The 12866-nt window shown below is 36.8% G+C and overlaps 1 protein-coding gene across 11 annotated transcripts in view; it reads left to right on the top strand.

The window, feature by feature from the left end:
* Window positions 1-9972: 9972 nt before the first annotated feature.
* The window catches only part of LOC110442655 (vegetative cell wall protein gp1-like), a 206612-nt gene continuing 203718 nt past the window's right edge, over window positions 9973-12866 (top strand). For 4 of the 11 annotated variants that reach the window (XM_021486348.1, XM_021486356.1, XM_021486359.1 and 1 more), the window contains exon 1: window positions 9974-10172. In XM_021486348.1, the coding sequence (XP_021342023.1) occupies window positions 10098-10172 (75 nt within the window). In that variant the 5' untranslated portion in view covers window positions 9974-10097. Of the gene's footprint in view, window positions 10173-12866 lie in introns of all 11 variants that reach the window. The other 7 variants (XM_021486351.1, XM_021486354.1, XM_021486357.1 and 4 more) reach the window with 3 other exon arrangements.

Raw genomic sequence — 12866 nt, forward strand, 5'->3', positions numbered from 1 at the left:
CTTGTCACTGTGCAGTGGATTCCACTAAAATTGCATACAGGTCTGTTAATAACTTAATAGTTTTTTTTCTTTAATTATTTTAATTTATTTGCATATTTTTGTGTATATTTCTGTTATTAACATATTTCTGTCAATAAAATATTTCTCTTAATTGCATATTTCTGTTAATAAATTCTTTTCGAGGAAAATATAATAAAATATCGATCTTAACAGCCAGTCAGTGTATTACGGTTAATTGCAAATTTCTCATACATTGGCATTATGTGGACTATCCAAAATAAGAAGAATTTTCTGGTTTTGGTGCTGGCGTCTACACAACAAAATTCACCTCTCTGTGCTGCAAATAGTCAAATGGTAATTTCAGATATTTTTCACCCGTACAGGGGCGGATCCAGAAATTTTGAAACGGGGGAAGGGGGGCAAGATTTGTATGTGTCACGGAGGGGGGCTGTAAGCAAATTAATATGGCATAAGTCGTTTTTTATGTACAAAAAAAAATCCTGAACGGGGGGTGGGGGGGGGGCAAATCCACCCTTGCCGTATATAATAAAAGATTTTAATGTTATAATAATTTACCCTCAGTTACCATCTTGAGCCATCAGCTCTTTATGAGAGATGGCCGAGCGGGAATAGTATTTACAATATTTTATTAACATTAATTTACAGGAGACGGAGAATTTTATCATTTACACCTATACAGTTTTTTTTGTTTTTTGTTTATGATGGAGGAAACAGAAGGACTGAGAAAACCATCATGTCACCAGAGAGATCTAGCAGGAATCTCTATAGACATACCAGGGCTCGAACCTACCCACTATATCGGTCTATTGCTCTCTGGCGGTCACGCACCACTGAACTACCTTTTCCATGCATTATACCACCGAGCCACTGGGACACCCGAAATATTGACTTTTGAAAGTATACATAATTACATTTCTGATAAGTGATTTATTAATTAACCTGTGAACAAATTCCTGGTCAGGTCTGTTTAGTTGCATGTGAACCTTATTATCGCTAAAAGTCAATAATTGTACTATAATGTTGTATTTGCACAGAATTATAAACAACAACATTCCAATAACTTTCTACATGTATCTCTATTATGGCAGGAATTTGAATCAACCACTGATCCCGTGGCGACACCTTGACCAAAGAAAAAGCGAAAAACATAGTGAAAGTTGATCGTGACCTAGTAAAGAAAGTCATTAACCTCGTCATAGTGGACCCCATTATTCCTGACAGCATTAAGGAGACTATAAAATCTTTCAACCGTAATTATTACTGTATACTGGGAAACGTCTGCCCGGTATTAACTTTTGCCCACAATGGTGAACACAACACTAGGAGTAGCGTTTGACGACAAAGCAATATTTTATATATATATAGACGATGGCAGTGGGTAAAGAGGTATGGCGGAAAACTGCCCGTATTTCCCAAAGTCGGCATTTATGAAAACGGGGAAAAAAAATAAGGAGTAAAGCATTTCGGGTAGCAAAAATGCATACAAAAGATACAAAACCAATTGAATATGAATTTTGAAACTGCTGAGAAATTAGGTATTGCTAATATGATACTGCAAATATAGCCATATACACTATATCTATGAAAGTGATGGGGTTTCCCGGACTTAAAAAATACTTTCAACACTTTCCCATCCGAGGACCAACTTTTGAATAAACTTTTTGTGACCGTGATGTAATTTGCAAAAACAAATCGTATTACGGAAAAGTGGTCCTTCTTTGGGAAAGTGCTCAAAATAATGGAAAACAGGGGTGATCAAGTTTCTCTGAACTGCGACCGGTGTTTCTCGGGTTAGATAAGTTTGTAATTGCCAATATCTATATGTTCTATGTAGCCAAATGTGTAACGCAGTTTACTTGCGACTAGAAAATAAACGGTGCAGGTTCGATTCCTCCTTCAGTTTATTTTTTAAAATATTTAGGCATGTGATCATTTTCCTTAATAAGGCAATAGTGTTTTTTTTAAATCGATGGAACATTTTGTTTTCATTTTAATAACATACCTATTGATTTATCAGTTTTGTTAGTAATAATTTCTTTATTATTTAGTGCGACATACTTTTATCGAATCATGTCAACAAATCCCTGTACACGTGTACAGTACAGCTACGCTTTGTAGGTAAGACTATTTTTGATGAAATTTATGAATTGTTTTACCCTCCAACTGGCAATAGTAATTATGTCAAGTGCTTAAACACCAACAAATAATGCCGAAATACCAAATATGTGGTCTGTTTACAATTATCTATTCTTAGACACGGGAATCCGATATTGCTACCTGTATAAAAATACCTAAAGACGCGTACTCATAACAGTGCACGGTTGGACGTAACATAGCTTTGGGGATATAGGCATAGCAACCCGCCATATCTCTTTAACACTGGGCAAATAAAAAAGGATTGTATCATCACTTATTTGAGGGCATGTTTACTGCCGAGCGAACGTTTCCCCGTATTCTAAAAGGTTCTTATTCAGTGACATTATTTAAATATTATAAATTTATACAAAATCAAAAGAAAAGAACAATCATTGTATTTTATTTTTATAATCCTAAGTTATTCATCAACAATTAAACAAATCATATTTTGATATTAAACCTAGACTTTTTCAATCACGCAATAGAAGGCAACTTGGCTCAAAATGGGGCCCGAACAAATGTGCATGCTGTCAGGGTTAAACCCCGAATCACACCGATTTACGGCTGCTATCAATGTTGACCGCCATTCTGCATCTTTGGGAAAGGCAAAGTAATTAATACCCTGACCTGTTTTCTTACTGGAGTTGGTACAACCGACCACACAACAGTGTTTGCCACCCATTGTGTTACCCCTGGAGCAAACCGGAAGTTGCTTCCGGGTGGGGGCGCTGCGAACATCGGGAAGCTCCTTGGTTGATTATAGAGCGTGACGTCATGGAGTCGGCGGTCCCGTTAATTTAGGTCTATGGTTAAACAGAGCATATAGAGAATTGTGTACAGAGTTTATAACAAATGAAATATATCTGTACTTCATATATTCTGTATATACAATGTAGTACCTTTATATACTGTGTATACATAATCCTATCTTTACATTTTCTGTACACTGTATTATGTATTTCTTTAATAAGCTATGTATGAAGTATCTCTCATGACTATTTTCAGTTATATATCATCTAATTGCTGAAACTGGTTGATAATATACTGCATATAAACTAACACTATTTGATTCACCTCATAAAGAGTCATCACTTATTGGGTATGAGTATCCTCTATATATACAACAAAAGATGTTTGTTTCCTGTTACATGTCTGCAAAAAATATGGATAGGTATAGATAGGTAATAAATTCAATTTTTCATTTATTTTTATTTAGCCTATACATAGAAAGGAGACTGATCTGGACTTGAACAGTTCTTCCTTTGAAAATTGGCAAAAAAGTTTTGGGTAGGCACAAAACAATATATTTTTGGCCTTTTATATTATGAGAGGATGTGGCCACCTTAGGGTTGAGGGGCGGGGCCAATAAGGGGAAATTGGAAAATTTTAACTTGTATAAGACTACTTTCTAGAAGGACCTGTCACCATATAAATTGTTACAATATATGGTAAAAATGGCTGAGACAATAAGGTGACCATATTTTGTATCAGTCAAGTTTCTACAACCTAGAAGGGCATGGCATAAGATGGGCCCAATATAGAGCAAAATAAGACAATTTCAACTTCAAAAAACTACTTTTCCTTAATGACTGTACAGATTGTAGCATATCTCGGGTCTGAAAAACTGGGACAAAGCAGCCGTAGAGGAATTTTGGGTGTAATGCTTTATGTACTTTAAATGATCAAGATTCCCCACCATACCCTGAACACATCCATGCTTACAGGATTGGCATCAGGGTCATTTCCTGCTCCTGAGGGCTTATTCCCCAGGTCTTAACAGGAAATCAGTTCAGATCCCTTTCATATGTTGCTGGACATGCAGAGAAAATAACACTCATGCTATCAAGTCCTTAATGGAGCCCAACCAATCCCTGAGGACTTCCTCCCTGGGTCATAGCATGGAAATTGTTGAGATCCCCAAGCTCATATTTCTTGTATGGTAAGAGGTAATCTAAACCAATAAGACAACTCTTATATAGATGAGGTATAATAATAACTTTCCTACAGAGAATAGCGATCTAAAATGCCCTGATGTATGAGAGGTGTATACCTGATGTAAAGGAGGTGATACCTGATGAATAAAAGGTGTTACCTGATGTAAAGGAGTAAACCTGATGTATGGGAGGTGTATTCCTGATATATAGGTGGTGTATACCTGACGTATGGGAGGTGTTTACCTGATGTATATATACTGGATGTATATGGGAGGTAAATACCTGATATATAGGAGATGTATACCTGATGTTTAGGTATATACCTGATATATGGGACGTGTATAATCCTGATGTATGGAATGATGTATAGGTTGTGTATACCTGATGTATGGGAGGTGTTTATCTGATGTATAGGTGGTGTATACCTGATGTATGGGAGGTATATATACCTGATGTATGGGAGGTATATATACCTGATTAGTGATGTAATTTGGAGGTGTATATACCTGATGAGTGATGTATTGGAGGTGTATTAATACCTGATGAGTGATGTATTGGAGGTGTATATACCTGATGAGTGATGTATTGGAGGTGTATATACCTGATGAGTGATGTATTGGAGGTGTTTATACCTGATGTCTAGGTATACCTGATGTATGGGAGGTGTATACACCTGATGTATAGGAGGTGTATTCCTGATGTATGGGAGGAGAATACCTGATGTATACCTGATGTATGGGAGGAGAATACCTGGTACCTGATATATGAGAGTGACCTAAAGGTGTTTACTTGATGTATAGAAGGTGTATACCTGGTGTATAAGTGATACCTGACTTATAGGAGCTGATGCCGGATGTAAAGGTTGTGTATACCTAATGTATGGAAGGTTTTTATTGATAGTAGAGAATGTCATGCATATTTGATTTATAGAAGGTATATACCTGATTTATAGAAGGTGTATGAGGTGTATATCTGATATATAACTTTTTTAAACAATCGTCACCCATTTACCCTAGGGAGGGGGTACATTTTGCTATAGTTTATGGAAATGAGACTTTTCAGTATTGTAGAGGGACAAAATTCCCTGCTATACATATGTAATATTTGTTTTTGTCATATCACAACAACAAATAACAATTGTATTACAACTCAGGTGACCTGTTAAACCCATGGGGCCCTTGTTTTAATGTGCTGTACTAGTTGGATGTCTTGATATTGGCTTCCAATAATAATTCCCCTACTTACCTATAATTAGATGTGGGTTACAGGGACATGTCACATGCTTATTAAGTGTGCAGCAAAATAAATATATACTGTGATGCTCATTTATTATATATAATATCTTCCGTTGTATATATTTGCAACCAGTCAATATCTTTCTCAACTCGCTGGGGAGCATATACAGCCGGTGCTGCCATTTCGGCACTCACAGCTAGCATTCTACATTTCTAGCACTGCCCAATCACATTCTCATTTACAGCTGAGTAGACTGGAACTAGCGGAGTAAAGTATCTTGCTCGTGTATTAGTAAACTGAATATTTCTCTTGGAATCTGCTTCAAACTTTGGGGGAAAAGTCCAGTTACCACATGCTCCCCTGTGTGATAAAATTTATTTGGAAAAGGAACTGAAATATAAGACATTCTTCATTTTTGAAATTATATCCAAGTTCCCTAGTTTATGATCTAGTGCCAGACACTTTTCATAAATAAAGATGAAGAGATTATTTTAATCTAATAAAATAACCTTGCTATAGTGATATGTACACATACATAGTATAACTATTCTTGATAAAAAATTGCCTGTAAAATATATTTTATTGTGAATTTTTTCTTGGACTTTAGGTTAACCTAGAGTGGTCAAGTTAGATCAAATGTAAAAATAAGCAGTTAATATTCTGGGTATAATAAATTGTATTTCATTACAAATATTCTTTGTGTATTTAAGATTTGATTATATCTGGTAGATTGCAAGATTCTTTACCACCAGGTCTAAATTAACATATAGGAGTCTTTGAAAAATGGGTCACAATACCAACTACTTGGGGTGGGTGAGGGGAGGTTAACTAATTTGATTGGTTTGGAGGAACACTGAACAGTTGTACCACAGAATTAGATTAGTTATCTAAGTCCGTGGTTGTACATATCCTTTACCTGTTAACTCACAAAATACATGAGCACAAACTTTAAACCATGAATTTATAACACAGGATAATCAGTAGAAATCAATCAAATTTGCTTACAACAAGCAAGACAAGTGATGTGAATGATAAATGTTAAATCAACTAACTCAGCTTTCTGACATCAACTATCTGTATCTTAATTTTTACCTCAAAATTGCTGTAAAATTATTAACCAGAAACTTGGAATAAACGGCATACCACAGGTAGACACATGTCAAAGAAACGAATACTTCCTCATTAATAATATCAAACAAATAACAACCCCCACCCCCACCCCAAATCAAACCAAACTAGAATTCTTCAACGAGGCTGTGTACGAAAAATGACATAAATCAAGTTGAATTTTAAAATCTCACTTTATATTTGAGTATGTGGTGACTGATTATGACAATAATTCTGCGCTCTTACCGAGTTTGCCATCATTACAGCTGCACTACTGTACCCTCACCAAATATTAAATCCTCATGAAACTAGGGTCCCTACTGTCATTTGTCTCATTCTGGTTGAAAATGATGTGCAACAGATTAACAAATGACAGTGATTCTCACCAATAAGAACTATTTCTGACCCTTTTTCTTTTTGGCCAACAAAACTAATGGTCATTTGAATAATCAAACCCGGCAACTTCACATACATTTTTTAAGTTCGCAATGGCTCTTCGGAACACTCGAGTTTCGTTCGGAAAAGTTTATAACTCGGGATTATTCCAGCCATTTTAGTATATAGTAATGTGTGCTTCCTAATACCAATCTTTTAAAATATATGCGTTAATATAATAATTAATATTTAAATATATCAACTAAACTTATTGATAATATTTTATATTGGTGTTAATTACACTTGCGGTAGAAAAATACGTAACAGTTTGTGCGCAAAGCTAGTTTTACCAGGGACAGTAAACGTCCCTGGCCGGACTCATTTTTCATATTTATTTTGTTCCGAATGTGGAAGAGTCCACCACAGACTGAGTAGTGGGTACGATTGGTAATCGTCTCTTTTTGCCATTATGTGACTTAAGCCGATTTATTTACACTTAAGGTCAAAAGATTTGACCTTATGTGGATTTTTTTTTTTGCCCTTATGGTCAAATCCTTTGACGTTAAGGTAAAATGTACGTTAATGTAAAAAAGATTACTGCATACTTCCCACCTCTCACAATGGAAAAGTGTGGGCAATAAATCACTTGCTACCACAGTCCACTGCACACATAATCCCCTTTCAAGGCCAATCATGATTACATGACCATGAAAGGGGGTGTGCCCAGTGGACTGTGGCCACAAATGCTGTAAGAAAGGGGAGATAATCAATCAGTGAGTAACGATGAAGTCAATACAGTGGAAAGGATAAACTTAGTTGACACATTTAAAATAAGGGGGAAAAAATGAAAGTTAAAAATGGTAATTTCATGATTGAAAAACACAAAAAGATTTCCTTATCACGTGAGAGGATAAGCATTTCCCGGAAAAGTTTATAATCTTAAGGAGCTGTTCCTTTATACAAAATTGCACATTCAAATATACCATTCATTGAATTAACTGGAATTCCTTAGGGATTAATAAACCCTTACATTGTATATATGAAAATGGTTTCAATATCCTGTACCTTTGCCACATCTTGAAAATTAAACTGAAAATGTAGTCAGAAATTCAACATTGTTTCCCGTATTTTGAACAGACACTCCTTACCTTCCCTGACACTGGACCTGGATAGTAATCCAAAAACACTTGTATCCATTATGAAGGATACACTCAGACTGGGCTATTGAGAATCTTACCTGGTTATGATTAGTACTCACTCACATAGGTACATGTAAATTATCTGCAGTGTAGGGTAGGTAAAAAGATTGTCCAGGTGAACATTTTTTACTCAACTTTTCTGTTTTGTTCGAGTTGGGAAGCATGCAGTAAGCCAGTTATTGCATGATTTCTCGTCACTCGGGACTTATTACACCCTCGCTTCGCTCGGGTGTAATAAATCCCTTGTTACTCGAAAACCATGCAATAACCTTTACATATTTGCCCTTAAGTAGTTTATGTATTTTTTTCAGGATGGCGTGCCATAAATACAGGTAGTGCATGGATACCCAATTATGGTAAGGTAAAACAAAGACAAGGTGATAATTGATCTGACCAGACACATGCTGACATTGATAACAGAGGGGTTAATCCCCTATTACTGCATACTTCCCACCCCTCACAATGGAAAAGTGTGAGTAATAAATCACTTGCTACCACAGTCCACTGCACACATAATCCCCTTTCATGGCCAATCATGATTACATGCCCATGAAAGGGGGTGTGCCCAGTGGACTGTGGTCACAAATGCTGTAAGAAAGGGGAGATAATCAATAAGTAAGCAATGATGAAGTCAATACAGTGGAAAGGATAAACTTGATCGACACATTTAAAATAAGAAAAATAATAATAAATAAAGTTAAAAATGGTAATTTCATGATTGAAAAACAAACAAACAAAATTACCGAGTTGGCAGCGTAATTGATTTCCTTATCACGTGAGAGGATAAGCATTTCATGGAAAAGTTTATAATCTTTAGGAGCTGTTTTTTTATACAAAATTGCACATTCAAATATACCATTCATTGAAAGAAATGGAATTCCTTAGGGATTGATTAACCCTTACATTGTATGTATGAAAATGGTTTCAATATCCTGTAACTTTGCCACATCTTGAAAATTAAACTGAAAATGTAGTCAGAAATTCAATATTGTTTCCCGTATATTGCTCTAATTGTTGAACAGCCACTCCTTACCTTCCCTGACACTGGAGCTGGATAGTAATCCGAAAACACTTGTATCCATTATGAAGGATACACTCAGACTGGTTCTGGCAGGGACAGTATATAGAGATTCACTATACGTCCCTGGTTCTGGTACTCACTCACACAGGTACATGTAAATTATCTGCAGTGTAGGGTAGGTAAAAAGATTGTCCAGGTGAATATTTTTTACTCAAGTTTTCTGTTTTGTTCGAGTTGGAAAGCATGCAGTAAGTCAGTTATTGCATGATTTCTCATCACTCGAGACTTATTACACCCTCGCTTCGCTCGGGTGTAATAAATCCCTTGTTACTCGAAAACCATGCAATAACCTTTACTTGTTTAGGGAAGTGAAATCAGTGGTGTTTGGACAACACCCTCAGGCTTACATATATTGAAATTGATGGCTAGGGGAATCCATAGAAAACCTGGTTCAACTTTTTAAAAAGAAATTCACAAGAGATGGAGGAAAATATTCAAACATGTTTGGGTTAGATTAATTTTGGACACAGAAAAAAGGATGTTGCCCAGCCAGGGCCATTGTGTCCGGGCAGGGCAACACCCCTACATCCGCCCCTGGAAATAACTCTCTCAGTTTTAAACTATTTTGATGGGTCTTAAATTCATATCGAAAAATAACAAGTAAAAGGAGATAGTTCGGGCTTATAGACTGCATATGTCGCATTCCGTGTTCATCATGAATACTAATAGATCACCAAAAAAGTCGGCCAAATTATTCATATTTCATTTGGACCAGTGAAAAACTCCGTCATGTACTGTGCATGTATGCGTAAATTGACTAACCCAAACAAAAGACGTCCGTCCTAGCTATATCGATCTTTTGTACCGTGATCATGATTCGTTACACCCCTTCTCACATCACCGTACATATCAAGGATAAACGCAGAACGGTTCCGGATAGGAGCGCAGAGAAGTGCCGGAGTTTTAAACTTAACACGGAAGCTCGTACATTACAAGGAAGTAATATACACATACATCCCGAGTGACAGCTTGAATGGTGGACTTGCTGCCCAGTTGACGACATTGATCATGAGTGGAACTCTTCCCGAGTACTCTGGACTCGTCCGATGGACCATAAACGATGTGGGGCAATGGCTTTCAGCGGTAATGTTTATCATGTATCGTCTGCTGCATGTACTAATTATCCCATCTGTCCAAGCAGACTGTCCCCTTATTTCTTTACCTTAGGTCAACTGATAGGGGCCAAAGTTAGGAGATTTATCACCTTAGATATCTTTCAATAGGGATAAAATTAATTACCACACCAGCTGAACTTCATTGAAGGAACAGGAAACGTGCAGTACAGGTATAGGGGACAGGTACCCATATCAGACAGATAGCAACTCAAGAGAGAAACAATATACATGTACGTGTATAATTTCCAGCTTTAAAACAGTAATAGATCGTAATATTTAGGTAAGTACACATAAGCTTCTGTCAAACGGTGTCTTATAATAATTGTAAAGTAAAATACAAGATGGTTACTACATACAGTTGGTGCTATATATATTGCAGTGTATATATACGGTATACAGGGTTTCGCCCCAAATCCTGTTTGCCCTAGGTTGTTTCCGGCGCCCTAATTTTTTTTTTTTTCCTTTAAGTCATAAATATCATGTTAAAAGTTAAAAAAACTTATTTTTCTCTTGAATCAAGATATAATTATGTGCCGGAAGATGAAGAACAAACTTGTATATTCATCACCGAAGCCGACAACGGACATACTAATATCCGGAATATACTGCATATTATCATTTTCATTTCATTCCCTTAATTAAGTAATGATGTTCTTTATAAAATGCACCTGTACATGTTTTAACGTTTAAAATGAAAAATAGTAATACTTATACAACTTCTAACATGATATAAACAATTAAAAAACACCCTGTCACGATACTATGCTGTCTGCGTCTAACACACGTAGTTGCACAAAATGCACAAATCATCCATACGTAATGTTGAACTATAACACAGTATTGAGAAATGCCCTATTTATGACAAGTTACCTGCTCAAAATTATCTACTCAAATATGCATATTAATTTTTATTGGTCGGTACTATCAAAACTTCTCAAAATTATCTACTCAAATTAGCAAAAAACAACACGGACCTGCACAGAAATCAAGTAAAGAAAACATCATCACATGGCGACGATTATGTGTACACTAGACTAAATGTGTATGGAAAAATAATATTGTTGTATTGCCCGCAATGTAATTAAAATTACACCGGTTTTGTTTTATTTCACTATTCTTATTTATTTCTAAAATTAAATTCATTACTTACTTACTGCCTATTACGCCCGGTGGAGTTTAGGGCAGCAACAAAGTTCCTCCACACCTTTCGATCTTTTGCTAAACGCTCGATAGTTCCCCAGCTGTGATCCATGTCACTGAGCTCTGTTTCCACCGTGCGTCGCCATATGGTTTTTGGGCGACCTCTCTTCCGTTTACCTTCAGGAGTCCAGTGTACTGCAACCTTTGTGATGGAGTCACCTTCCTTTCTTAGCACATGTCCAATCCACCTCCAGCGTCTCTTCTTGATGATGTCTCTCAAACTCTCCGTGTTGCACTGTCTCAGCAGTTCATCATTGGAGATTACTCTTGGCCAGAAAATCTTCAAAAATTTTCTCAGTCTGGTTGTGTGAAATGTTGGCAATTTCGACAAGTCTTCCTCTCTCATCCGCCAACATTCCGAACCATATAAAAGAGTTGATAGCACACAGCTCTGGTATATACACAGCTTGGCAGCACTGAAATATAAGTGTGATATCCTCATTGTATCCTCCACCACTGATATATAAGTGTGATATCCACACTGTATCCTCCACCACTGATATCCTCACTGTATCCTCCACCACGGATATATAAGTTAAATATCCTCACTGTATCTTCCACGACTGATGCATATAAGTGTGATATCCTCACGGTATTCTCCACCACTGATATATAATTGTAATATCATCACTGATATCCTCACTGTATCCTCCATTACTGATATCCTCACTGTATCCTCCACCCCTGATATCCTCACTGTATCCTCCTTCACTGATATCCTTACTGTATCCTCCACCACTGATATTTAATTGTAATATCCTCACTGTATCTTCCACCACTGATATATTAGTGTGATGTCCTCATTGTATCCTCCACCACTCACTGTATACTCCACCACTGATATTTAATTGTAATATCCTCACTGGATCTTCCACCACTGATATTTAAGTGTGATATCCTCACTGTATCCTCCATCACTGATATCCTCACTGTATCCTCCTTCACTGATATCCTCCCGGTATCCTCCACCACTGATATCCTCACTGTATACTCCACCACTGATATTTAATTGTAATATCCTCACTGGATCTTCCACCACTGATATTTAAGTGTGATATCCTCACTGTATCCTCCACCACTGATAGCCTCACTGTATCCTCCTTCACTGATATCCTTACTGTATCCTCCACCACTGATATATAAGTGTGATAGCCTCACTGTATCCTCCACCACTGATATCCTCATCCTTCACTGATATCCTTACTGTATCCTCCACCACTGATATATAAGTGTGATAGCCTCACTGTATCCTCCACCACTGATATCCTCACTATATCCTCCTTCACTGATATCCTCACTGTATCCTCCTTCACTGATATCCTTACTGTATCCTCCACCACTGATATATAAGTGTGATATCAACACTGTATCCTCCACCACTGATATCCTCACTATATCCTCCTTCACTGATATCCTCCCTGTATCCTCCTCCACTGATATCCTCACTGTATCCTCCACCACG

Source organism: Mizuhopecten yessoensis, unplaced genomic scaffold (assembly GCF_002113885.1).
Source record: "Mizuhopecten yessoensis strain PY_sf001 unplaced genomic scaffold, ASM211388v2 scaffold716287, whole genome shotgun sequence".
Classification (NCBI taxonomy): domain Eukaryota; kingdom Metazoa; phylum Mollusca; class Bivalvia; order Pectinida; family Pectinidae; genus Mizuhopecten; species Mizuhopecten yessoensis.